The 24,709-nt window shown below is 51.5% G+C and overlaps 8 protein-coding genes across 8 annotated transcripts; 4 read left to right on the forward strand and 4 right to left on the reverse strand.

Annotated features, from left to right (window-relative positions):
• Nucleotides 1-516: 516 nt before the first annotated feature.
• On the reverse strand, nucleotides 517-3,482 carry SNU66 (U4/U6-U5 snRNP complex subunit SNU66; the record flags this gene model as incomplete). Its single annotated transcript, XM_076634049.1, has 6 exons — nucleotides 517-892; nucleotides 967-1,169; nucleotides 1,228-2,316; nucleotides 2,378-2,433; nucleotides 2,502-2,819; nucleotides 2,885-3,482. The coding sequence occupies 6 exons, from the start codon at nucleotides 3,480-3,482 to the stop codon at nucleotides 517-519; spliced, it is 2,640 nt and encodes an 879-aa protein (XP_076485973.1).
• A 409-nt stretch (nucleotides 3,483-3,891) lies between these two features.
• On the forward strand, nucleotides 3,892-7,214 carry SEY1 (dynamin-like GTPase SEY1; the record flags this gene model as incomplete). Its single annotated transcript, XM_076634050.1, has 12 exons — nucleotides 3,892-4,069; nucleotides 4,182-4,203; nucleotides 4,297-4,555; nucleotides 4,621-4,799; nucleotides 4,871-5,204; nucleotides 5,273-5,471; nucleotides 5,538-5,914; nucleotides 5,989-6,127; nucleotides 6,196-6,422; nucleotides 6,490-6,876; nucleotides 6,945-7,017; nucleotides 7,078-7,214. 12 exons carry the CDS (start codon nucleotides 3,892-3,894, stop codon nucleotides 7,212-7,214), a joined length of 2,511 nt encoding a protein of 836 aa, XP_076485974.1.
• Nucleotides 7,215-9,055: 1,841 nt separating this feature from the next.
• Nucleotides 9,056-10,527, forward strand: JCM6883_005777 (uncharacterized protein; the record flags this gene model as incomplete). The annotated part of the gene is made up of 5 exons (XM_076634051.1): nucleotides 9,056-9,119; nucleotides 9,182-9,365; nucleotides 9,460-10,082; nucleotides 10,147-10,332; nucleotides 10,391-10,527. The coding sequence occupies 5 exons, from the start codon at nucleotides 9,056-9,058 to the stop codon at nucleotides 10,525-10,527; spliced, it is 1,194 nt and encodes a 397-aa protein (XP_076485975.1).
• Nucleotides 10,528-10,853: 326 nt separating this feature from the next.
• Nucleotides 10,854-13,379, reverse strand: JCM6883_005778 (uncharacterized protein; the record flags this gene model as incomplete). The annotated part of the gene is made up of 3 exons (XM_076634052.1): nucleotides 10,854-11,109; nucleotides 11,181-11,884; nucleotides 11,958-13,379. 3 exons carry the CDS (start codon nucleotides 13,377-13,379, stop codon nucleotides 10,854-10,856), a joined length of 2,382 nt encoding a protein of 793 aa, XP_076485976.1.
• A 103-nt stretch (nucleotides 13,380-13,482) lies between these two features.
• JCM6883_005779 (uncharacterized protein) lies at nucleotides 13,483-15,725 on the forward strand (the record flags this gene model as incomplete). Its single annotated transcript, XM_076634053.1, has 4 exons — nucleotides 13,483-13,602; nucleotides 13,672-14,220; nucleotides 14,285-15,106; nucleotides 15,171-15,725. The coding sequence occupies 4 exons, from the start codon at nucleotides 13,483-13,485 to the stop codon at nucleotides 15,723-15,725; spliced, it is 2,046 nt and encodes a 681-aa protein (XP_076485977.1).
• Nucleotides 15,726-16,027: 302 nt separating this feature from the next.
• JCM6883_005780 (uncharacterized protein) lies at nucleotides 16,028-17,609 on the forward strand (the record flags this gene model as incomplete). The annotated part of the gene is made up of 4 exons (XM_076634054.1): nucleotides 16,028-16,429; nucleotides 16,497-16,627; nucleotides 16,694-16,849; nucleotides 16,916-17,609. The coding sequence occupies 4 exons, from the start codon at nucleotides 16,028-16,030 to the stop codon at nucleotides 17,607-17,609; spliced, it is 1,383 nt and encodes a 460-aa protein (XP_076485978.1).
• A 310-nt stretch (nucleotides 17,610-17,919) lies between these two features.
• On the reverse strand, nucleotides 17,920-19,533 carry JCM6883_005781 (uncharacterized protein; the record flags this gene model as incomplete). The annotated part of the gene is made up of 4 exons (XM_076634055.1): nucleotides 17,920-18,450; nucleotides 18,510-18,634; nucleotides 18,700-19,234; nucleotides 19,348-19,533. 4 exons carry the CDS (start codon nucleotides 19,531-19,533, stop codon nucleotides 17,920-17,922), a joined length of 1,377 nt encoding a protein of 458 aa, XP_076485979.1.
• Nucleotides 19,534-20,757: 1,224 nt separating this feature from the next.
• JCM6883_005782 (AMP deaminase) lies at nucleotides 20,758-24,449 on the reverse strand (the record flags this gene model as incomplete). Its single annotated transcript, XM_076634056.1, has 16 exons — nucleotides 20,758-20,812; nucleotides 20,880-21,013; nucleotides 21,074-21,255; nucleotides 21,320-21,377; nucleotides 21,442-21,573; nucleotides 21,640-21,788; nucleotides 21,855-22,103; nucleotides 22,161-22,309; nucleotides 22,370-22,474; nucleotides 22,534-22,586; nucleotides 22,651-22,800; nucleotides 22,860-22,946; nucleotides 23,003-23,038; nucleotides 23,100-23,299; nucleotides 23,362-23,811; nucleotides 23,876-24,449. The coding sequence occupies 16 exons, from the start codon at nucleotides 24,447-24,449 to the stop codon at nucleotides 20,758-20,760; spliced, it is 2,763 nt and encodes a 920-aa protein (XP_076485980.1).
• Between the last annotated feature and the right edge of the window lie 260 nt (nucleotides 24,450-24,709).

Raw genomic sequence — 24,709 nt, forward strand, 5'->3', positions numbered from 1 at the left:
CCTCTGTTTGGGTATTTTTGTGCTTCGCGCCGATTTGACAATTTCATAGCGACCGACCTACTGAGCTATATTTGTCCATCGTTGGTTCACGACATTCAAACAGACGGGACGCGCCGAGAGCGAGAGCGAGAGCGAGGTCGATGTTGTTGTTTGTTCGAGGATGAGAACGAAGCGACCCGAGCTCCGAAGCAAGGTAAGAGAGCGGCTTCGAAGCAAAGAGAAGGCCTCCGATCATCGCCGGGGGTGGAATATTGACGAGTCTTGAGAGCGTCGACTTTGAGAGCAGCGGAATCCACACAAAAGCGAGAAAGTGAAGAGAAAGAAAGAAAGAGAGCGATTCCTCGCGGGATTTCGAGTCGTTCTCCGTTTGCCAAGACTTCTCTCTCTGACAGGGGTGACTCGCAGACAGTGCTCGCTCTTGTTGATCGACGTTCAACCCGAGAATCTGCCGAGAGGCGTTGGTGAGAGTCGAAAGCGTATTGCAACAAAGGGAAGAAACGGGAGTAGAAACCAAAATCAAGCCCTTCGTTTACTCGCTGGACTTCCCTCACCTTGTTCCGTCGCCTTCCTCTTGACCGCGACCGAGATCGGTGCAAACTTTGGTGCACTCTCACCTCCACCTCCATTGTCAGTCGCAGGGGAGAAGCTTCGAACTGGTGCGAATCCTTTCCTCTGTGCTGCCGTCGAAGCTGCCGAAGAAGTTGAAGGTTCTGGGGTCGCGCTGAGATCTCGAGATGAGGAAGGGAGAGGTAGAGGTCGCATGGGGATATCGTCGAACACGGGAGTGTTGCCTGAATGTCCACCGTTCGGAGCTGTCGCTTTTCCTTTCCCTTTTCCGGTGTTCTTCTTCGAGAGCGAGAGGGATTCATCCGATTTCTGCATCGGTGCAGAGCTAATAGGAAGAACGACGAATTGGTCAGTCAATCGCGAGGGCGAGAAAGAACTGATGAAAAAAATCGAACTCACTTGTTGTTCCCGACACCTAGGATCATCGTCGCTGAACCGGTAGCTTCAGCGCGAGCAGCGAAGGCAGCCGCGGTCGAGTTCGGTGTGTCCCCTGCCGCCATCGCAGCCGCTTTTCGCTCGTTCTCGATCTTTTGTAATCGTTTCTCCGTCTTTTTCGATCCGTGACCGTGACCATGGAACGAGTGAGAGAGATGTTTCCAAGCCTACACGGGAGATCGTCAGTAACCCGACTGATGAGAGAGTGAGAGTGAAAAAGCTCACCTCCTTTGGAGTCATATCACGACCAAACTCATCATGATACTTCAATTCGACGACAGGCTTGTAGTTCTTGTAAGCCTCCATCGCGGCTTCAGCGTCCCTCTGATCCCTCAACTTGTTCTCGTACTCCCTCTGTCTCTGATCCTTCTTGTCACCCGCATTCCTACTCGCGATCCTCTCCCTCTCTCTCTCGGCGTCCCTCTCCCGCTGTTGAACTAACCAAGCTTCTCGTTCCTTGAACTCTTTCTCCTTCCTCAATTCTTCCGCCGTACGAGGTTTCATCAATCCTTGATGTCGAAGGATCGAGAGAGTCGACGCTAATCCTTTCGAAACGAGTTTTTCTCCTCCCGTCGTTCCGAACTCTTCCTCATCATCGACGTTCTTCGGTACTTTCGGCTTCTGATCCTCCTCGACAACCTCTCCTTCATCAAGTTGTCCATCAGGTCGTTCATCGAGGTTCCTCATTAACGAATCTTCTTCATCCTCGCCTCCTCCTCTCGAAGCAGCGTTCCATCCACCAACCTGCATCTCCCTCAATGGAACCTCTCCCTCGTCTTCTTCCTGTTTGATCCTAGGTTGAACCGATTCCAATCCTCTCATATCCGGTTCTCCTTTCGGCACTACACTCGTCTTTCTCGTTGGGGCTGGTTTTGAGGCGGCCTCTTCTGCGGCGACTTTGATATTCCGTACGAATTCACTCGTATCATCCATAACGAGTACATCATCATCATTTCCATCTCCATCTTTCGCCTCTTCCTCCTTCAGAGTAGGTTTCATCTCCTGATCTTCCCCGTCTTCTTCTTCCTTGATCTTGACACCCTCTTCAACCTGCAATCGAGCTCGTTCTTTCATTTCCTTGATTTGTCTCTTCGCTGCTTCACGTCTTTGACGAGCGAGAGAAACGGCGAGATCGTCGTCGTCGATTAGGTTCGAAGAGTCGAGGGAGGTTCGTTCGATTTGACGAGGAGCAGAGGAGGAAGAGGAGGAGGAGGGTTCGTTGTCGAGTTGCATAGAGTTTGAAGTGGAGGGATCGTCGGTTGAGAGGGATGAGGAGAGAGTGGTGGTTCGGGCGGGTCGCTTCTTCTTCTTCATCTGTAGACAGGGAAACGGATCAGAGGAGATTCTTCTGAAGAGCAAAGAGTGGAGAACTCACCTTTGGTTTCTTGAATCCAGCATCTCCTTCTTGCAAGTAATCGGTACTGAAGGATTCTATGGGAAGTCGATCGGATCAGTGATCACTCGAGTTCAACGAGAGAACTGAAACGATCGCAACTCACTCGTATAATCCATCGACAATTTAACTTTCTCCCTTTCGCCACTCTGCATCCCTCCATCCGCATCCCCATCCGTCGATTTCTTCTTCCTACTCGACAACTCTGACTCGTCTCCCAATTTGAATCCATCCTCTTTCACTCCCTCGAACCCTTCATCGTATTTACTCAACACTCCTCGTTTCGAACCCTTCGCACCGTCGGGTCCAAACTCTTCGTCGTCGTACCCAGTGTATTGTCCTGCTTGACGACCTTTCTTCTTGAGATCGAGTGCGGCGGCATGTTTCGCGTTTTCAGTCAAATTCAAATTGTGCAACTCATCGTCTGCTCACGCGCGCAACCTCACGTCAGTCATCTCAGTAACTGAAGAGGGAGTGTGCGGAACTGACCTTCATCATCTAGGATCCTCGAATCCTTCAACGTCAAAACATGTTCCTCTCCCTCTTCGAACGCATCCGCTCCATGCGATACTTTAATCCCCTTCAAATCCTTCTCCCCATACCTCCCTCCCCTCTCTCTCTCTTCCTCTTCGGCCAATCGATCCATCTCTTCCTGTTCTTTCTGTCGTTTCAACGCCAATTCTTTCGCTCGTTTCTTTTGTTTCTTAATCCATGATTTCGTATCCCCTTCCTCCTGTTCCTCTTCTCCCTTGGCTCCATCTTCCCTCTTGATTCTCCTCACTACTTCTCCCTCTTCTTCCCCAAGGCCTCGACCAACAAGTTTCCTCCCCCGTTCTTTCTGATTCCTAGCCTTCTCGATCCGTTCCCTCAATTCCCTCTCCTCGACTTCCCTCCTCTCCTTCTCCTGTCTCTTCCTGAAATTGTGTTCCGCCAATTCATCCCCTTCGAGTATACGTTCCTCGTCGGCTGGACCGGAAGCGGGGTTAGGGTCCTTCAAAGGTTTCAGGCCGAGAGAGATACGGACAGCGTTCGTTTCCGAGAGGGTGAGGGATTCTTTCCATTGTCCGGTCGGGTTTACTTCTGACATGACTGCGAGTGAAAGAAGGGAGATGGGAGATGGGAGAAGAGGAAGGGAGATGGGACGGTGAGAAGTGGCGAGCAAGGAGAGGGGGACTGGCGTGGAGTAGATAGAGTAGTGCCTTGTGTATCTGTCTAGTGGTCGATAGGGGCTACTCGAGGCTGGATGGAGAGGGGAGGAGGAGAGAACGATCGATCAATTTAAGTCGAATCGGATCTTGATCCTGCCAATTCTAGGGCGTGCGTACGGTTGTCAACTAACGAGCTGCTGTACTGTGTGTCGTGTACTTGTATGCCGGACGAAAGTGGCGAAGTAAGGGAGAGGAAGTGAACCAACCTCATCGGATCATCGTCGACAACAACGTTTCCCTCTCTCCTTTCCTCCACTTCTCTCCCGAATACCCGACCTTCGATTCGAAATGGATCAATCAGTCCACATCGCAACGTCCGCACTAACGGATCCACCTCCCGCTATCAAAGATTTCCCTCTCATGCAGCAGGCTCAATCGAACCTCGACTCTCCCTCGTCTGCTCCTGCCGCTACTACGACGAATGGGAATGACAGTGGGCGTGATCAGGATCTCAAGCTACAAGTCGGTGAGTTTCTCCCTTGAAATTTCGAGGAATGAGGTCGTGTTGATCGAGCAATGACGAATGTTTACCCTTGTTCATCTCGCTGACTCTCTTGCTCTACGGTGCTTTGTACTAGTCGATGAGAACCAAAAGTTCACGTAAGTTCTTCCCCTTCTCCCTCCGCGAGAACTCACTTCTCCTCAAGAAACTAACTCTCCCTTCTCTTCCCCCCACTCGATCAACTCGTATAGTTCCTCACTCCCCTCTGCGCTCTCCTCTTGGTCCCTCCTCGACTCCGGTTTCTCCTACAACGTTCTCTCAGTGTTTGGTTCCCAATCAACGGGGAAATCTACGCTCCTGAATCGTTTGTTCGGTACGAAATTCGATGTCATGAATGAGAGTGAGAGGAGACAAACTACGAAAGGGATTTGGATGAGTAAAGCGGAAGGGATGCCGGTTTTGGTGATGGATGTTGAGGGGACTGATGGGAGGGAGAGAGGGGAGGATCAAGTGAGACTCTCCCTGACTCGTTCCGTTTCGTGCGATGTGAGTTGACCTCGTGTGAGGGTGGATAGGATTTCGAGAGGAAATCAGCATTGTTCTCTATGGCGGTATCGGAAGTGTTATTGGTTAATATTTGGGAACATCAAGTTGGATTATATCAAGGAGCGAACATGGGGTTGTTGAAGACTGTTTTCGAAGTCAATTTGGGTTTGTTCCTCGCTGCGAAAGAGAAAGGGAAAACCCACACAACGTAAGCATTCACTTCCTCTATCAGATATTGCATCGAGTCCTGAGTCCTGACTGGTGATGCGATTCGAACAGCTCTCAAGATAAAACTCTCCTCCTCTTCGTAATCCGGGATCACATCGGAGCCACCCCCTTATCGAACCTCCGTAACACACTCACGACCGATCTCACCCGTCTCTGGGACTCACTCTCGAAACCCCCGGGACTCGAATCTTCTCAAATCTCGCAATTCTTCGATTTAGAATTCGTTACTCTCCCTCACAAACTCTTACAACCCGAGAAATTCGAACAAGAAGTTTTCGACTTGAGGAAACGGTTCAAGAAGGGAGAGGAGGGTTGTGTGTTTAGGGAAGAGTATCATAAGAGGATTCCGGCGGATGGGATTAGTCAATATATGAATTCGATTTGGGTCAGTCCTCACCTCTCTCCACTCTATCAGAGTCGAGGCAGTTCGTGCTAACGACGATCGATTTATAGGAAGCGGTAGTTTCCAATAAGGACTTGGATTTACCTACTCAACAAGAATTATTGGCTCAATTCCGTTGTGACGAAATCGCTTCTACCAGTTTCGAATTATTCTCGGAAGCGATTACGAAGATTCCCACGAGTCAAGGTACGGGCAAGATCGTCGAGGGTTTGGGAGGTTTGATGAAAGAAGCGATTCAAATCGCTTTAGGTACGCTTCCACCGTCTCAGTATCTGTCGATACTCATACTAAGCGGTTCGAGGTGATTGTGTACAGTGAGCTACGATACCGCCGCATCTCGCTACCACACTTCCGTCTACACTCGTAAACGTTCCGAACTACTCTCGAAACTCCATTCAACCCTTCACCCTTACTTCCAATCGCAACTGAAAAACCTGCACAAATCCCTCTTGCGTTCCTACCGTCAATCGATCGAAACCTCTCTCAAGAAAGAAGGGTACGATTTCGCACGAGTCGTTCGAGAGGCGAAGGCGAACGCCGAGGAGGAGTTCAGGAAAGAGAGTGAGAAGGTCGAGTTGGAGGAGAGTGGTTGGAACAAGGACGAAGAGGAGGGTTTGTTCAGGGAGGATTTGGAGAGTGTTGCGGAATTGTTGAGGAAGGAGGAAACTAGGAAAATGATCGCTATCATCGAGGTCAGTTCAATCCCTCCCTGTCCCTCTCTCTTTCTTACGGTGAGAGATATTGACGAGGGTGTGTGATTAAATAGCGTAACATCAAGAAACAAGTTTCGGACGTCGTCGAAGTTAGTTTGCATGAACCTAAACCGGATATGTGGGATAAAGTATTGAGCAGCTTCAAGACTTCTCTCGCGAAAGCGGAGGAGGCTTACCTCAAGAAAGCTACGAGTCCGTCCCATCTCACTCTCTCCTGCTCATCAAGTGTGAGAGCTGACTTCTCGTTCGTCTCGAAACAGGCTTCAACTGCACGGAAGAAGAAAACACTTCAGCTCTCGCCTTACTCCGACGGAGGTCCTGGCTCGCACTTCGATCCAAGATCGATGAACACACGTCAGAGTCGGCGTTGTTGACGAAATTGAAAGGAGTGTTCGAGGACAAGTTCAGGTACGATTCGGAGGGAGTTCCGAGGGTTTGGAAGCCGGAGGATGATATCGATGGGATCTTTAAGAAAGCTCGAGAAAGTGTGAGTTCCGAGTGTCAATCAGCCTCCCCCTCGAAAAGATGAAGCTGAGGAGACTCTCGATCTCAAGGTTCTCGAATTAATCCCCCTTTACTCCTCGATCAAACCCGTCGACCCATCAAACGAATTCGTTCTCCCCGAAGCCTCTTCACAAGCCGATTCGACCCCCACCTCCTCCACCGACCTCGAACCGTTCGATTTCGCTTCGTCCCTTCAGATCCTCTCTTCCTCTCAACAATCGACCCTCTCTTCTCGCTTCAAGCGTGAATCCGACGCGTACTACCTCGAAGCGAAACGTTCAATGGTTGCTTCGAAGGCACAAATCCCCGTTTGGATCTATGGAGTTTTGGTCCTGTTGGGGTGGAACGAGTTTGTCGCGGTCATTAGAAGCCCTGTTTATTTCACGTTCTTGTTACTGGCTGGTGCGGCAGCTTATGTTACTTGGTCCCTCAATATGGTGAGTTTCTCTCTCTCTCTTTCGTTCGGGCGAGGGATTCGGGACTGAGACGATCGGAATGAGATTAGACAGGACCTGTACTTGCGGTCGCGAAAGGAGTCACGAATGAAGTGATTCGAACAGTCAATGATCAATTACACAGTGAGTCACTCTCTAGTCCCTACAACGGACTCTCGAGCTCATCAATCGTCCCGCTCGTAGAATACTTCAACGATCAAACTCCCGACGCTCACGCTCAAAGGACTTACCTCCAACGAGAGCCCGTCGCCGTCCCCGCCTCGAACTCGACTAGAACGGATAACGATATCGAGTTGAAGGAGAAATCAAAGGCGGAATAAAACTGAATTTGCTGATTGTTTTTTCGCTCGCTCGCTCGCTCGATGGATTTCGTTGTCTTGTTTCTCCTCATACACCATCTCAGTTCTCTATGTAAACTATTATGTCTTTCCCTCTCATCTGCCTCTTCGATAGCTTGCGAGTTGCATCTCGCAAATGGCGGAAGCGGATATCGAGCTTGTTCGTTCCTCAGTGACCGTAACACCTCGCTTCGCGGCCGGTGCAGACGTCGTCGCCGCGCACACTGCTACATGGGACGGAGACGCGCGACAGAGAGCTTGTGAAGCAGACAGGATAGCTGTTCTCGAGAAGCCAGAGCTCGGATCCCTTGCGCTTCTCGTCTTCGTCGATCCCGTTTACAGGCCTCTTTCGAAGGCTGATAGCTTAGTGTGCCCTCTCCAAAAGTTTAACCCTTCCCGTCCTGGGGTCCTCGCTAGAACGCCACGACGTGAGTTTCGAAAACGTCCCGACCTTTGGAAGTCGATTTTTGGTCAGGGCGTCTCATCAGTTTCAGCGCAGGCTGGCTCGGGAGAGAAGCAGGTCAGCCAAGCACTCGAAGATGACTATCTGGACCTTTGCAGCTGGAAGGTAGGAACAGAGTAAAGTCTGCTCGTTCACGACAGCGCTCGTTGCGTCGAAACCGTCAAACTGAACAGCTTTCGGATCCTCAGTCCTGCGTTTCAGCTCTTTAGAAGAATTCGAGGCTCTTTCGAGCATCCCAGCGACGATCTTCGTCGGTCCCTGACTCAATCAGCGCTTAGGGATTGAGCGGAAAGAGAGAAAGGAGCAAAATCTGAAGTTCCCTCTCCAAAATTTCCGAGGGGTCAACTCTGCGCCGAACGCGCCGGATCTTTCTTTGCCTCGTTTCTCCGTCAATACGCGCTCGTATGGTGTGATTTCAAGCTTGGCTCGTTCGTGGAGAGTGAGGTTAAGGGTCTATGGAGGCGGATCTCGTCCACCGTCCGTGTGAGAGGATGCTGAAAATAATAGGGACTCGCTGCACATTTGCATTCGTGAAATTTCCGTCGGGGCTTCTTCTCCTTCCTTCTCCTTGCCCGTTTCTTCCCTGCTGACCAGATGCCCAAAGCCCCATTTGGACTCGTTGGCCACTGCCACTCGCAGTTCGTTGCTCAGTAAGCGGCAAATGCGCGAGTCGTAAACTTTCGTCGCAAGGCGAGTAACTTGAAGCGAATCTTGCGGTCTACTTCGAGCTGCCCTCTGGTCACCATGAAAGACTAGAGCTAGAGTCCTGGTCTACAAAGCCTAAGCCCGCCCACTGATCGCAAAGCGGGAGGCTCGCTGTCGTATGAGCGCCAGCTTGGATCCCTTCCAAGTCGAAAGAAGTTCCAGCGTCTCCCTGAGGAAGAAGCCTACGATTCCTGTGGGCCTGTGTTACCTTCATGCCGGTTGTTGCTGTGCTGTGGTCCCTGAGCGGAGCAGACTTGGGGACATTGGATGCTGGAACGAGAGTCGACCCGAGTCCGTGCGAGTCGAGCTCAATCTCGCCCCCCTCTACGACGACTGCTTGTCTGCTTTTTCGACCCAAGGTTTGAGTTCTGCATAGAGCGCCGTCAGAGCTTATCGAGATCAGGTTGGACTGGTTTCTCGCTTTGACAGCTCAAGAAAGAGCGAAACTTTGCCCTCGATTCTTTCTCGCTCGCTACCGGATATCGTCGATCATCCGGCTTTCGCCCCTCTCGTACATACTCTTCGCGGAGTGCTTCCGCAGCACTTTCTCACGCCCCCAAGGACGAAGATCTCCCCCTTCTCACCAAGTCAATTTGATGACGTTCACTATTCTCGCTCCTTCTCCTTCACCTTTCACTTGATCAACCCGAACACGATGACGCCACCTCTAGCAGCTCGGATCAAACGCAGCAGAGGCCTCGAGAAGCTATCCCTCTTGCGTGAGTCCTCTCCCTATCGCTTCATCTCTTATCCAACTAATTCGCTCTGTATCGCTCTCTAGACTTCTCTGCATGGCACGCCGTGAGAGTACACGCTACGTACTACACTCTATGGGCGGCGGTCGTGTACTTCTTGAACCTCTGGGGGCTTATGCCGGGAGTTAGCTCAGCGGGATCTTTAGTCGGGATCTTGTCGATGGTTACCGGTCTATTGGTCTCGTTTAGATGTTCCACTTCCTACGATAGGTAAGCACAAACTCTCGGAATCGCGGCGGAAGCTCTTCGAGCTGATGAGATTCCGCTCCCTTTCTCTCCCGTAAGCGACACTCTCCAATAACAGGTGGTACGAAGGACGCAGAACATGGGCAGCGATTCAATCGACAACACGCAACATGCTCCGAGTCCTCGTATTCGCCCTCCCTCCTCCTTCCGGTTCTCCGCTCACAAACAGCGACGACGTTCATTCTCGCCAAAGCAAAACCGTTCAAGAAGTCTGTTCCCTCGTCTGCGCCTTCCCCTTCGCTTGCATGTACCGACTTCGCGATCAATCTGGCGTCTCTCATCCTGAACTTCGACAACTCCTCCCAGAACAACTCCTTGAAAGTTTCAGATCGACTCCTTTGGAAGCTCGTCGACCTTCGATTGGAAGTACAAGTTCGGCTTCGTTCGTCGATCATTCGACTGCCGCCGAGGAAGAACGTGCGATCTCGGGATTGAACGCCCCTCCTTCAGCGACTCGATTCATCCCTTTCGCACTTCCGACTGGAGAACCCTCGAACCTCCCTCTTTCCCTCATTCGTGCGAGTCACGCGTACCTCAACGCATACCATTCGACACCAATGTCTACGAAAGGTCAACCGAGCGAAACGAGTCCAGCTATCGATGCCGTCACTTATGGAACTTGCGTTGGTTACCTCAAGGACTTTTCTGATCAACTCACCGCTCTCGAGCGGATTCGAGACAGTAAGCTCACTCATATCATCGTCGATGCGTTTGTTGACTGACTCACGCTGTTTCCACTCGACAGCTCCGATCCCCCTCATTCTCAACATCCACCTTCAGCTCCTTCTCTTCGTCTACGTCGCTGCTGTCCCTCTTCAACTCGTCAAGTCTCTCGGTTGGGTTTCGATTCCTGCGACAACGATTGCCGCATCCGTTTTCTTCGGCCTCGATCGAGCTTCAGAGGAATTGAGTGATCCATTTGGAACTGAACGTGAGTTACTTCTTTCGCGCTTCGCCTCGCTTCATGCTGACCTTCGTCTGCGGGTCAGCGAACGATCTCCCCGTCGCTCGATACTGCGCCGACCTGTATAGGGAGTACCTCGAAATGATCGGGAAAGGTGGATCGCATGCGAACGAGTTCCAACCAGAGACCCTCGGGAATGAGAAAGTCAAGAAGGAGCAATAGTCTTGCAGCTCTTGAGCAGTACCGTTTTCAGTCAGTTCGTGAAATACGACATCAAAGACAGCTCGATCGAGATTTTGTTCGATGTTTCGAGATCGGGGACTCGGAGAGCCTGTCTCGCCCTCGGACAAGATGAGATGAGAGAGGAAAGGTCCTTGCTGGAGAGCAATTACAAAAATAGTAGAGTTTGCGATAATGAAACGAGAAACGAAAGGGAGAACGAAGAAATGAGTTTTCAAGGAAGAAAGGGTGTCTTTGAACGACAATAATGCGAGGGAATAAAGGAGACGGGTATGAAAGAGGAAAACGAAAAACCAATGAATCCCGATCTACTTGGATGAGAACAAGCGAGAGGCAGCTGAGGCGATTTTTTGCCTTTCGGCGAGCGAAGCGATCCCCAAGTCTTCCATGAAATCATGCAACTCTTCACAGGATAATTGAGAACATCTATGTTGGCTTCGAGCATTACCAAAGTCGATGAATTTCGGTAAGGAGTTCGACTTGCAGACGACGTTCCGTGGTTTCAGGTCACGATGTTGCACTCCGTAGAGATGCATCAGGTGAAGACCGGTCGCCAAATGGATCCTACGACAATCAAGGAGAGAGTTGGGTCAGAGACAAGGAGGAGAGGACAGCACGAGTAAAACAGCACTTACTTTGCTTCCGGTTCCAGCGTTCCGAACTCCTTCAAACATTCTCCACCATCTTCCAAGACAGTCACACCGTTGTCAAACGTTCGCTTTTCATCCTCCGCGAAGTAAAGTAGTTGAACGACGTAGGGTTGAAGAACGAGGGACGAAAGGTGATTCGAAAGGAGGGATGCCTCGTTGTAAGCTGCCTCACGTCCACTTGGAAGCAAAACGTGACAGTCGTCATCCCAGCTTGCAAAAGGCAGAGCGAATTTGGCGATAACTGGGTAATCAATCGCCTTGTAAACCTCCGAACTGAGTCCCCGAGCGATCTTCCGTCCGAGAACGATCTTGTCCGGTAGATTCCCTCCGATGATTCCGCCAACTGATGTGAGATCGTGAGACGGACTAGTCGACCTTGCGATGTCTCCTCCTCCTCCTTTTTCCGGGGTCGAGGTTGTATCCGAAAAGACGGAAGTCGCGGGAGTCACAGGAGTGGTCCGGTCATTGTCGGTTCCACCGAGAGGAGTCGTCGGTACCGAGCGTGTTGGATCATCTGGTTGAGCTGGTGCAGCAGTCGAGGGAGTGGCCTTGTGAGGACGAGGTGGTGAATCGGGGTCATCGCGGGTTCGACCGCTTGGAGTCGCGAGAATATCGGCGAAGTGACGAGGTACGAACCGACGTTGGAAGAAAGGAGCAGAGGAGGCACGGTCCTTGAACTCGAAAATGAGCTGGGGAGCAACAGGGCACTGATCAGCTCGGGGTCTAAGTGAGGAATTGAGGAGGCTGAGGGGAGACACTTACCTGCGGTTCCCCTGAGATAGCAGCACGGGTGTTTTTCGACGGTGACGGATACGCAAAATCGCCATCGGGGAATTCTTGACTCTCGCCACTCGAGTCGAGATCGTCGTCTTGACTCTCACCTTCACCTTCCTCCTCGCGAATCCCTTGACCGTGTTCGAAAGCTTCGGCGGCCGCTTCGAGCTCATCATGATAGATGTCGTCGATACCTTCGTAGACTTTGTCGTAAAAGAGACCGAGCAGAATCGGAATAAGTTGACTGTTGTTCTTCGTGATGCTGAGGGCGTCCAGATCCGCGAGGGTTTGCAAGAACTCGTTTGAAGGAGGAAGATCTTCGGGGGTTCTCGCGAGGAAAGTTGGGTGATGCTCGAAGCGTTCGAGGGGACCGAGGAGTATGTCGTAAGAAGGTGGAGAGGGCTCTCCAGGCGGGTTGAAGGCTGATGTCCAATGTTCTGCCGGTGTCGTATCGTCGCTCATCGAGTGATTGCTTGTCGCCGAGGGTTTTGATTCACCGAGTCGTAGGATTTTCCCGACTTGGAAGCATCCACCGGAGTGAAGAAGGAAGTATTTGGCATCCTTTTGCAAAGCGGCAACAACAACCTGCGACAAGACGTCCCACCCTCCCGTTCCGTTTCTAATATCCCCTCCCGAACCAACTACTCGTAGAGATCCACCTTCTGTACCGACCAGAATTCTGTTCAACTTCAGGAGGAGCCCCGCCTTCAGCATGAACGATCCAAGTCCCTTCACTTCGCAGGCTGCGACTGTCGAGGTCACGACTTTGACCGAATTCTCCTCTCCCGTGTTGAACTGAATGAGGATATCCGTCTTCGGCGAACCGTTGGAGCTCCGAGGTTCGAGATCTACTGTGACGGTCCTTCTTTCCACCCCCAACCCTTGATCGTAGATAGCAACCAAGATCTTGATGAGTTTCAACATTTCCTTCACCTTGTCGGAGCTCATGATCTCGCATGCTGATACATTCCTAGCCAGGGGTTCGTCGAGGTACCTCCGCAACAACCTTAATTCCACCAAGGTGTCCGAGGACACGTCGAGGCTGTCCACTTGATCACGTAATGATTCGAAGAAATCGATGGCTAATGTCTCATGGCGTCGATTGAAATTCTCGGCGTAGTAGACGTTATTGATTTGGGCGGCGTAAGAGTCGTAATCGTGCGGGGTCGTCCCGCCTGCGAGTTGCCGGGGAGTACGGGAAGAACCGACATGTGCAGAGCCTCCCGAATCGAGTGTTACGGGATAGCAAATTAATGGGATGGTGGTGTTGGGGAAAGACTCGCTGAAGATGCGGTCGGAGAGCGAAGGAGAAGCGGGAGAAGCCGGAGGGCGGAAAGAAGTTGCTGATTCTGGCCAAGGTTGAGCTGAAGAAGGGGGACGCAGTTGATTGGACCCATTGGGTGGCTGCATCGTCGATGTTATTGAGAGCAGAAGGGAGAAGATGGAAGGAAATTTCCGACTGCAATGAAACTCGATTTCACCTCGCAATTTCACCAACCGACTTTCAAGCACGATGGGAAAGAGCAAAAAGTCATCAAGCACCACCGAAGCGCCAGCGACAGGTCTATCGAGCTTCCTCCTCGCTCAAGCAGACGCAAAAGATTCGGCACTTGAAGATATCTTTGCTTCCTCCGTGAGTCTCCTCCTGTAGCGCACAATGAACACAAGCACAGACTGCTGATCCGCTTTCGATGCTATGTAGAGTGGCCCCTCGCTCGCCTTCCAGCCGAAGAAGCCTGAAGAAATCAAGAAAGTTGTTCCCGCTCCTTCACCTCCTCAACAAGATGCAGACATGGCAGAAGTAGTAGGAGAAGATGAAGAACTATCAGCGATCGACTCGGATGCGTCTCTCGAGATGCCCTCTTCAGATGAGGAGGAGGAAGACGAAGAAGATGGATTAGAAGAGGCTTATGCAGCGAAACTCGCCGCTCAGAGGCTCAAGGCAGAGGCAGAAGGACGTAACAAGAAGAAACGAAAGGCAGAGGCGGAACTCGACGAAGACGAGGACGAGGAAGAGGAAGAGAACGACGATTCAGACGAAGATGAAGGTCCTCTCGATATCAACGATCTCGTTCATGAATCGCTTGGAGGGAAAACGATCAAGGTACCGGAGAAGAAGGGAAAGAAAGAGAAACAGGTTGACCCGAAGAAAGCGGAAAAGGCACAGAAGCGAGCCGAAGAATCCCCAGATGAGAGGGATGCGAGAACCATTTTCATCGGAAACGTCCCGAGTGATTGTTCGACTTCGAACGTGAGTTCCTCGTCGAGTCTATGTTCAGCCATTAGTAGTGCTGATCACCCGAGAAATTGCACAGTCGCGAAAGAAAGCGCTCGTTCGACATGTACTTCAAAACCCCTCTCTTCTCGCCGCTCTTCCTCCCAACTGCCCTCCTCTCAAACTCGACTCTATTCGATTCCGATCCATCGCGTTCGCTTCAAAGGTCTTCGGTCGAAAAGCGAACGCTACAGGAGGAGGAGATGGAGAAGGAAACTCTGGCGAAGCTGGAGGACGAGGAAGGAAACGTGCGAAGGAATGGAGGGAGAACGAAGGAAGTGATCAACGTGGAGTCAGGGGAGGATACAAGGCACGAGAAGAGGAACCTCTACCGAGTACGAGCAAATCTGGAGCTTTGACGGACGCCCAAAAACGTCGAGTCGCATTCATTCGAGGAGAACTTAACGAACACAAGGCGGCTTGCAACTCTTACCTAGTTATTCAGGCGTTCCCGGATGAAGTCGAAGGAGTCGAAATGGCCGAAGTTATTCGACTTCTTGTCGAATTCACGAACAACAGCATTTTCGATGGTTTCACCCTTCGAGCGGATCACGTTCGACCTCGTTCCGCAGCCGCCGTTCTCGCTGCCGCACAAATGGCCGCGAAACCGAACCCCAACTTGATCGACGTACCGCAATCTGCCGACGCCGCGACTTACCAAATCACGGCGACTGAAGCGAGGAGGACGTTGTTCGTTGGTGGACTCGACTTTGCCGAAACCGAGGAGAATGTCAGGAAGGCGACTGAAGCGGTACTCGTAAGGGAACGAGGAGAGATTCAGGGTCGTTACGTCGAGAATGTTCGAATCGTTCGAGATGCGAGTACCGGACTCGGAAAAGGATTCTGTTACGTTCTTCTTGCCGTGAGTTCCTCTCTCGTCTCAGTCTACTGCATCCGGGAAGATCTCACGCGAATACTCTCTTCAGGACGAGCAATGCGTCGACGAACTTCTCGCGCTTCCTCCCGGCAAAAACTTGAAGATTTCGAAACGCAAAGTTCGCCTCGAACGTTGCAAGACCTCTGCCGCCGCCGCTCGATCGAAGGCATCCGCTCGTTCGAATGCTGGAGCTCCCGCCGCACCCGGCAAACCTGGATCGTCGAAAGCTCCTCAACCTCGACGAGCTCAACCTCTCGCCGCACCTCGTGATCCCTCAGCGTCTCGTTCTCGACCCTCGACTTCCGCCTCTGACCATCAAGCGAAACTCGCCGAAGCGTTGGCGAAACTCGAACCGGAGGAAAGGAAGAAGATTAAAGCGATCGATCCGGAACGATTAGCTCGAAGGGCCGAGAAGAAGAAACAGAAGGTGTTGTCGGAGAGGTTCGAGAGAAAACAACAGAATCTGGTCAAGAAGGGTGGAGCTGCTGCGGGAGCTGGAGGAATCCTGGGAAGGGAGAGCAGGGCGGAGGAGAGGAAGAGGAAGGAGAAGAAGAGGATCATCACTCAGTCGAAGAGTTCGATCAAGAAGAAGAAGCAGCACTAGGTCTTCTCTTTTCGTCCTTGCTGTCATTCGTCTCGTCTCTGGTCTCACCTCTGACGGACCCAGTCCGGAGAGAGAGAGAGAGAGAGAGAGAGAACGTTTCCAACGTCTGCGAAATTTTGCATCATCGCGGGAATTTCCACCTCTTCCGGGTTTCGATTGCTAGCGCGTCGTAGCTCGTCGCATTCACAGTCCAGAGTGTCTCTGACAGTGAGAGAAACGATTTGCAGCGATCAAATGCGACTTCGATCGTCTTTCGCTGTTTCTCACTCCACTGCTCTTCAACGTCTCACTCGGGAGCCGATATGTTCTCTCAAGCAAACACAAACTCGCCCTACCGGTCAAGCCAGCCGTCCCAAGGCTATGGAACCCCTCAAGGATCCGCTTCTTTCTCTCAACAACAAACCTCTTCAGGCCTCTACCACTCGGCCTCTCACCAGCAGAACCAAGGAGGGTTCTCAGGACCTCAATTCGGTGGAGGAAACAGCCAATTCGGAGGCTCAGGAGGAGGAGGAGGATCGAATGGGTTTGGGAATCAGTTTGGTGCAGGTGGAAACGCGGGATCTGGAGCAGGGTACGGATCTCCGTTCGGGCAGAACAATATGCAGAACTCGGTGGGAGGTGGTTCGAGTGGGACTCCAGGGTTCGGGGAGGGAAAGAAACGGAATTATTTACCTGGGTACTTGTCGGGAGGCGCTGCAGCTCAGGTGAGCCGATCCAAGTACCTCTACAATGCTTATCGAGTACTAATCGACGCTGGGTCGTTGAGGGTAGCCCGAATCGACGTCTCCTCAACCTATGAACAGCGATTCTTGGGATTCTCCCGCTCGAAAAGCTTCCCTCTCGAGTTCACCTGTCGCTCGGTTCGGCGGAGGAGGAAGCCTATTCGGTTCTGTCCGAGACAAGTGAGTTCTTTGATGAGGTCGTGACAGCCTCGTTCGGTCTGCTCACGTTTCGTCCTTGCGAAACAGCACTCCTTCGAAATCTCCTAAATTCGCACCTTACGCCGCTTCTCCTCGGAATCCCGCTTACCGTAACGAGATGGACGAAGACGCACCACCTACAGCGTCCCTCAACGAGTTCGAACATGCCGAACCTTCGAATTCCGCTGATACGAATTACGCAGCGTGAGTCGTTTCCTTTCCTCATTTCCTCTCTTATCGGTGCTCTCAGCTCGCATCCTATCTGCACAGTCATCGCGAGACCTTCTCGAACTCTCCCTTCTCTGGCGCAAGCTCTTCCCTTCACGCTCCTCCTCCCGCATCTTCATCCTCTTCCTCCTCCTCCGCAACTTATGCCGTAAACATTTTCGGTTTCCCCACTTCAGCTCTCGACCTCGTCCTCGACTACTTCTCCCAATTCGGCGACATCGTCTCGAAATCTCCTTCGACAGAAGGTGGGAACTGGGTCACGATTGAATATTCTCAACCGTGGTCCGCCGCTCGAGCCGCTCGCAAGAACGGTGAAATCCTCGGAGGAGTTCTCATGGTTGGAGTCAAAGTGATCGATGACGATGGTTTGAAACGTGCGCTCATGGCGGCTGAATCAGGGGGGGAAGTTTCGTCGACCTCTCAGGGTCATTCACCTGGAACGGGAACTCCTAGACCGGTCTCGGCGGCTCAAGGAGGAGGAGGAGGAAGTTCGATGGGAAGACCTGTACAGGTGTTTGGACCGGGTTCGGCGTTCAAGGCGGCTCCGACACCGACAAAGAAAGGATTCTTAGGGCTCGGGGTAGGAGGAGGAGGAACGCCTCAACAATCGACGACAAGTTCGGATCCTCATGCGAGTTTGTTTGCCGAGAAGAGTAAACAGGCAGCGATGCAGCAAGGGAATCAAGGTCAGAAGGGAATGCTCGGCAAAGTATCGGATCTCGTTTTCGGTTGGTAGCGAATTTTGTTGAAACTCTCTCTTCTTAACGAGCCCTCACGTCGCCGAGTCTCTCTCCTGGATCGTACTGAAGAGAGTAAGCTCATAGTGAGATGGCAAATTGCAAGGTGAAACGAAATAAGGGGGAATAAATTAAGTTAAGATTGGAGAACGAGTGAGTGAATCTAAAGCGAGAGATAGTAATGGTTTAACGAATGACAACAAAAGCCCAGAGAGAAGATCCGATAAGAAGAGAGAACTGATTGAACGAGCGGTCCGGCGATGATGATGAGAATCCAACGAGAGAAAGAACAAAAGAGAGTGAGAGAGATTAAGCGTTCGGAACGGAGAGGCAGATGGCAGTCGTGAGAGCAGCGGCGACTACTCCGTATCCAGCAGCGGCGAGCACGATATCCCTTTGAGCTCTCGCGACGACTGGGTTCAGAATCGGAGTGAACCTCGCCCAGACGTTCGAACTGCTCGGAAGTTTGACGGCGGCAGGGGCGAAGTAGAGTCCTCCAGGAGTCGTCGAGGGTCGTTGAGAGTTTGCTCCGCTCGATTCGGATCCACCAGAGACGGAAGAAGTTCGAGGGCCGAGAGGGAAGTAACCGAGGTCGGGGAACGAGAAGGAAGAGAATCGACGACTGTCGGTAGCCGAAGTGAAGGTCGCGTTCGTCGGTTCGCGGGTTCGACCAACAGCAGTCTCACCGTCAAATCCAGCCTTTTCGTCGCGGGAAGAGTAGACTGAGAGTCCGTTCTCAGCGGAATCGTGAGACCAAGTCGATTGAGTACCGTGCGTCGAGGCCGAAGAAGGAGCAGAGACTTCGCGAGCGAGCTCCCAAGGGTAGAGTTGACGGTTGTCCTACATGAACAGAAGGAGTGAGTGACGGTCTACGATCGAGGAAGAGGTAGAGAACTCACGCCGAAGAGATAGATGACCAAACAAGTTTTGCGAAGACCTCCGACGAGGACGACGATTCCGAACCACCACAAAGGGATACCGATCGCTCGGAAACCTCGGTGAGCGTCGAGACGAGTACAAACGACTGGAAGGAAGAAACATTGTCAGTTGAAAGGTCGATAGTTCGGGAAAGTGGAAGTTCAGACTCACTCGTAGGGATCAAACCGAGAAGGTAGGTAAGAGCACCGAGGAAGATTGCGAACCATCCACGGTTGCGATCGGCGTTGCGAGAGACTTGCTTGATGAAGGCCTTGAACGAAACTGCGAGACTCTCACTCGCTTCGTGATGACATTTGTCGAATGCCGAAGGAGGGAGGAACGTTTCGCTCTTTGGCGACGCGACCGACGCTGAAGTGACTTGAACGATTTGACCATCGAGTTGACGACGAATGTCGGAAGGGACGTTGAGTTCGAGAGGAGATTGAGGGGCGAAGAAGATATCGCACGCCGTCTTGAACGAAGCGCCGAGTAAGAGGGATTCGTCTTGAGGTCGTTCGGAAGCGACGTGAGCTTGGTAGAGTTTCGTGTATTCGGTCAACCACAAGTGGAAGTAGAGGTTCTCGGCGGATTTCTCTTTGAATGCGAGGTAATCTTCGAAATCTCGGAGGGTGAGAGGAGGAGTGTGACGACCTTGCAACACGTCGTCGAGTGTGACTTCGGATAGTTTAACTCGAGTTCCGCGAACCTACAGGGTAGCCAAGGAATGCCAAACGTAATCACCCGAAAAAGGGAGTCAGTTCTCCCGACCGACGACTTTTTTTAGTTTGTCGAAGAGCTCTCGGGATATGAAAAGCTTACCTTTCCCGCTGTAGCTCCACCGTACTTTTCCTTGATCGTAGGACACTTGTCGAGGCACTTCTCGATGCGTTGACCCGGGTGTAAGATTCGGTTCGGAGCATGAAGTAATTCGAGTAATCGGTAACGACCGACGGGAGGTGCCGGAGGGAGAGGACGGGAAGCGGTGGGTTGCTTAGTCGAGCTCATTGTAGTGAGGGCAGACCGTAGAGGGGATGTTGGACGGTTGGATGAGATTGAAAGGCGATCGAGCCGAAGAGCCACGAGGGAAGAGGGATAAAGTCGCCGAGGAGTGCTCGTTTGGCGGACGAGGGAGGATAAGAGTGAGGATCAAAGAAAGGAGAGATGGAAAGACGAAGAGAGAGGAGAGAGAAAGAGAGAGAGATCCGAAACCAAGAGTTGAACTTTTCGTTACCCCTTCGACCGGTCAGCAGCGAGGCACCGGAGGAGAAATCGAGAACTTCTCTCTCTCTCTTTCTCGAACATTTGCCTTGAACTTTCGAGATGTCGTGGCTCTCCTTGACCCACTGTCCCACTCCGATCACGGTTCGCAAATGCCTCGCTTGCCGGATCACCCCCCTGTGCCACTGCACGAAAGGCTCGTCCTCAGAAACGTTTTCCTTCCGATCGCACAGTCCGCAGCGAAACGGTCCTTTTTTGAGACAAGGTTAAAGCGCAAAAAGATTTTCTTCGAGATTCCTGCAAGTCGTTGAGCTTGGTCTTCCAGCTCTGGTTCTCTGTGAACGTTGGCCCGTGAGGCCAGAGGCGGAATCTGGAGCGCTCGACATTGTCGGGAGCTCGAGTAATATCGTTTCATTACCAATGCTCTCGAGTCTCGCAATACAGGTAATCTCGAGACTCCATGTATCTCCTGGTGGCTCTTCCTCACCAACGGTCATGACTTGCTTACGGCGAGAGCAGAGCGGTTGAGAAGATTCGCTCTTCGGGCTTTGAGTGACTCGAAAATTCTATGCGAAAAAAGCCTCTGTCGCGAAGAAATGGAAACTCCCGAAAGCCGGCAGCTTACTGTGTATGCAGGATCACAGAGGGTCATACAAGCTCCAGGAGTACTGTACTCGGCAAGATGCTGAAAACGTAAAGCGGCCGTTGAAGTACGATTGAAGCTTCTCGTTCGTCGAATTTTTTCGTCTGCTTGAGCTCAGATCAGACCTCTCTCATAAGTAGCAGCTCGCTCTTTCGTTACCCCGCCGATCCTCTCAAGTGCGTCTGGTAGAGAAGTCGCCAAGATCAACGCCTCGAGCAATGCTGCGAGATCAAAGACTCGAGGAGAGTAAAGGAAGAATGCGATATTCGGTTCATGCACATGCGCTACACGTTGCAGAATACAAAGCGAAAAAGTCTATGTCACTCGGCAAGCAGGGGATTCTATACACGTAATCGTATTGGGAGACTTCATTGCGTTCCACTCACGCCGTTTGTGCTTCTTGCTCCCATTCCCGGCATATGGCTGCGACGAAACGATCAAGGTGATCAGCTTAACTACTCACCCGACGTCACAGGAGTAGGAGACTTACAGGTGATGAGAGCCAGCTCCCATCGCAGCTGCTCCAACCGAATCGTCCGTCAGGAGAGGTTGAGCATCTCGTTTCTTGCTCTCCGTCACTACATCTTCTGGTGCTTTCGCCGCCGAAGGTTGTACCATCGCAATCTACAAGCACGAGAGACGTTGTCAGCGAGACGATCGTTCCAGAGTAGCCAATAAACTCACCATATCTCTCTCCTCCATCAGCGTCGCCTGTCGATACTCTGCCCTCAAATTCGGTACGTTCGTCTTGTGAATCAAGTTCCCATGTACTCCTGCTTTGTACCAATCGGGTCCGAGCCAATGACGCTTGATCTCCATTTCGAACCCGGATTGAACGCACGAATTTCGGGCTAATTCACACATGTCTGCGCAGAGAGAGGGAGCGTGAGTCGAATGCAGCAGAGGGCGGAAGGTAGAGAGAATACGCACCGGCAGGTGAGAGCTTGTAGATTTGAGCAGCGACGGAATATTCTTCGAGGAGAGGTTCCTATCATCGTCAAATCAAGTCAGTCGAATGTCTTTCCGAGATTACTCGAAGGAAGCCGACCGACCTTTGTGAAATGGAACTGTAGAGGATCGTCGGTACTGAGACTGACGTTGAGTCCAGTTCGGAAAAAGTTAGGAAGAGGGTTTCGTTCGTAAGTGAGGAAAAGGGCGTTGTTCGAAAGTGGTGACATCGCGATCTAGCAATTACGAGCCGTGGGCACGACAGCGAATGGATGCTTCGGTCCGAGGAAAGTGCCACTCACCCCGATTTGCTTGAGGTAGAAAAGGTATTGAAGAGCGGGAACTTTTCGCAGAAGAATTCCGTGCGAAATCGAGTGAGAAGTGAGGAACGCAGAAGTCAAATGATCGGTATCACCAGCTTCTCCAGCGTGAGGTCGAAGCCAGAATGTGTCTGTTCGACGAAAGCTCATCAGTATTGCTCGAGATTCTAAGAGAGCGAAGCAAAGAGGGAGCTAACTGAATCCGCGTTCGTGACGCCAGTTGTTGAGAGACGTAATGTTCGAGAAGAGGTAGTACAACCAGTAAGCGTAAGGAGGGTTCTGAGTCGTGTTCCAATCCTTCGGGAGAGGGAATTTGCGATACAATCGTCGTTCCGCTTTCGACTCGTCGTCGACGGAATCGAACCCGACGACCCGCTGGAGGAAGACGTGTAGCTCGGGATGTGAAGAGGGGTCGGCAGTGACTTCGAAGAGAGGTTGGAAGATGTCTAAACCGCACGGATTTCGTTACTTGAGAATCTGAGCAGAGAGGAGGGAGAGCTCACTCTTGACGACTTCTTCGAAATCTTTCACTCCTCCACTCTTTTTGAAGACATCGTAAAGACGAGGAATCTGAATCAACCACCGAACGTTATCCGAGAACAACTCGTTCTTGACGATCCATTTCGCGAGTTTGTCCCATTCTTCCTTGTTTCTGCATCGTAAGGGCTGAAGTCAAAAGTACGTTCTGCGACGTTGAGAGACTCGAGCGCACCTTCCATAGATCGAGATACGGTATTCCGCCATCTGATATTTACTCTGTTGCATATCGGCGAACAACTCTTTCGTGATTTCGGCGAGGTATCGTCCTTCGATGTAGCTAGAGTGAGAACATCTCAGTATGACTCGGCGCAGGCTGAGATGAGGATGAGAGCTCACTTGTCGGTTTTCAGGAAGATTTCGCGAAGTCGAGATTCCCCGAGCGGGTTGTACTGCGCGAATAGAAAGGAGATTAGCGACAATCAGTCAGGAGAAACCGGTGAGCTTCGAGCGTACCTTGAGGTTGAACTTGTCGAATCGATGGACAGAATCTTGATGAGCATGCATGTCCAGCGTATCGATCGATAAATCGTAAGCCGTCAGGTTGAGCGACTCGAATACTTGTCGCAGCGTCAAATGTCTGCCATCTCGGAAGATGACGATTTCCTACAAAGCGAGGAGAATATGAGAAGCGAGTTTGCGAAGAGAAGAGGAAGAAGACTGACTTCGGGACAACGCTTCATTTTACTCTTGATGAATCGAAGCATGTGCTTCTGGTTCATACTTGCCGAATGATGAATGTGAGTGTCGACCTGTAGTTGAAGCATGAGCTCAAATCTCAAGCGATCGACATGATGGAAAAACGAACCTTTCGAACGTTGTAAAAGTCTCGATGCGATACACGCTACATTCGACGGGTTGCGTTAGCTCTATGGCGGGAGTGATACTTTCGCGACGAAGCGTACCTTCATCTCAGCCAACTCTCGGTACTCGTTCAAGAGAACGTAAAGGTTCCATTTCGACTCGAGGTACCTCAACCTTCTCCACGCAAAAGATTTCGCCGGTCCATCTGAAATGACCGAGAGGACTTCGTCGAGATCCTGGAAGTATTCTTTGATCGTCGGTACAACGTAGAGAGGTTTCGATTCTTCTCCCTCGGCAGTTTCTACTTCGGACATTTCTACATCAGTTCCGACTCGATTGTAGTCAATAAGAGATCTCGCGCACCTTCACTGTAGACTTGATAAACTCCATTCGAATCAATCTCGAACCTCTTCCGCTTCTCCTTCGCCTCTTTCCCCGGAACTTTCGCCAATGCTTTCTCCCAGTCAAATTTCCTCCTCATCGCTTCTTTCTCTGCGATTTGTTCCGTCGTATCCGTCGAATCAATCGCGAATGGATCATGTTCGGCATCCTGTAACTCTTTCCAATGCGGTGCAGGAGGGGGAGGATAAATGTCCCAATGCTTGAAATCGGCGGGGAGTTTGGTCGGGTTGATAGAAGAGGTTGAGGCGTAAGTGGGAGATGTGGTGGGATCGAAGCGTCCGTCGTAGTTTGCAGGGTTGTCTTCGAGTCGTTGACGAGATAAGGCCATGTACTTGTCGCGGAGGTCGAGACATCGCTGGAACGAAGAATACAAAGCTTTCAATTCGGCTGTGATCGCTTCGTGGGGATTCTCTGTCACAAACAAGAGAGTGAGACAGGTGCATTCGAGGACGCTATCGAGAAGAAGGCAACTCACGAGCAGTGAAACCTTCATCAATTTCCTCCGCTTCTTCCAACTCGACGTTCAAATTCGGAGGTCCATGATCTACGTATCCCTTTGGTTCCTCTACAACCCTGTTCTGAAGATGATCCTCGCTCGGTCTCCTAGTCTTCGCATCTGGAGAAGGCGTGAGTCCAAGGTTCGCGATTCGAGGTGAAGTTAGATCTCCTTTCGCTCTACTACTCGCGAGGGATTCGGATCTCGTTCTGGTCCTGGTCGAATTCGAGCTTGTCGATGCTTCTCCTGGCGAAGTACCCTCGACCGGAGTCGGATTCGAGATGGAGAGGTTGTGGAAAGTGAGACGATCGAGGGAGGGAGCAATCGGTTGATGATTCGCGACTGGAGGAACTGGGGGATGTAAGGCGGTAGGTAACTCGGATTCAAACGCTCCAGAGTCGGTTAAGTGAGCTCGTTCGGCGCGGTAGTCGAAGAAGGGATGCTGTTGAGGATTCGATGCGGGAGATCCTGGACGAGAGGTGAGAGGTGAGCTACCTGCTGAGCTCAGTTGATGCGTGAGCGACGGTCGTGGTATATCTGTTGGTGAGTCCATTACGGACGAGTGAAAGAGGAGGCGGCTCGCTCGCCGATCGACAACGAGTTTTTCGCATTTTCGTACTCGAATTGCAAGAGTCTGAGTCCGTACTCTAAAGTGTACTGCTGTGGTATACGAGAGTATGAGTGTATGTCGACCGCTAGTCTGGACTGTATTTTGATTTTCATTTGTTTTGCGCCAAGAGAAAATCGAAAGTTGAAGTCGCGAATCGCTCGTTCCTTTCTCCTCTCTCCACATCCTCTCACTCTTTTATCCTC

The sequence above is a fragment of the Sporobolomyces salmoneus genome (genome assembly GCF_050403485.1).
Source record: "Sporobolomyces salmoneus JCM6883 DNA, S_salmoneus_JCM6883_v1_ctg50, whole genome shotgun sequence".
Lineage (NCBI taxonomy): Eukaryota > Fungi > Basidiomycota > Microbotryomycetes > Sporidiobolales > Sporidiobolaceae > Sporobolomyces > Sporobolomyces salmoneus.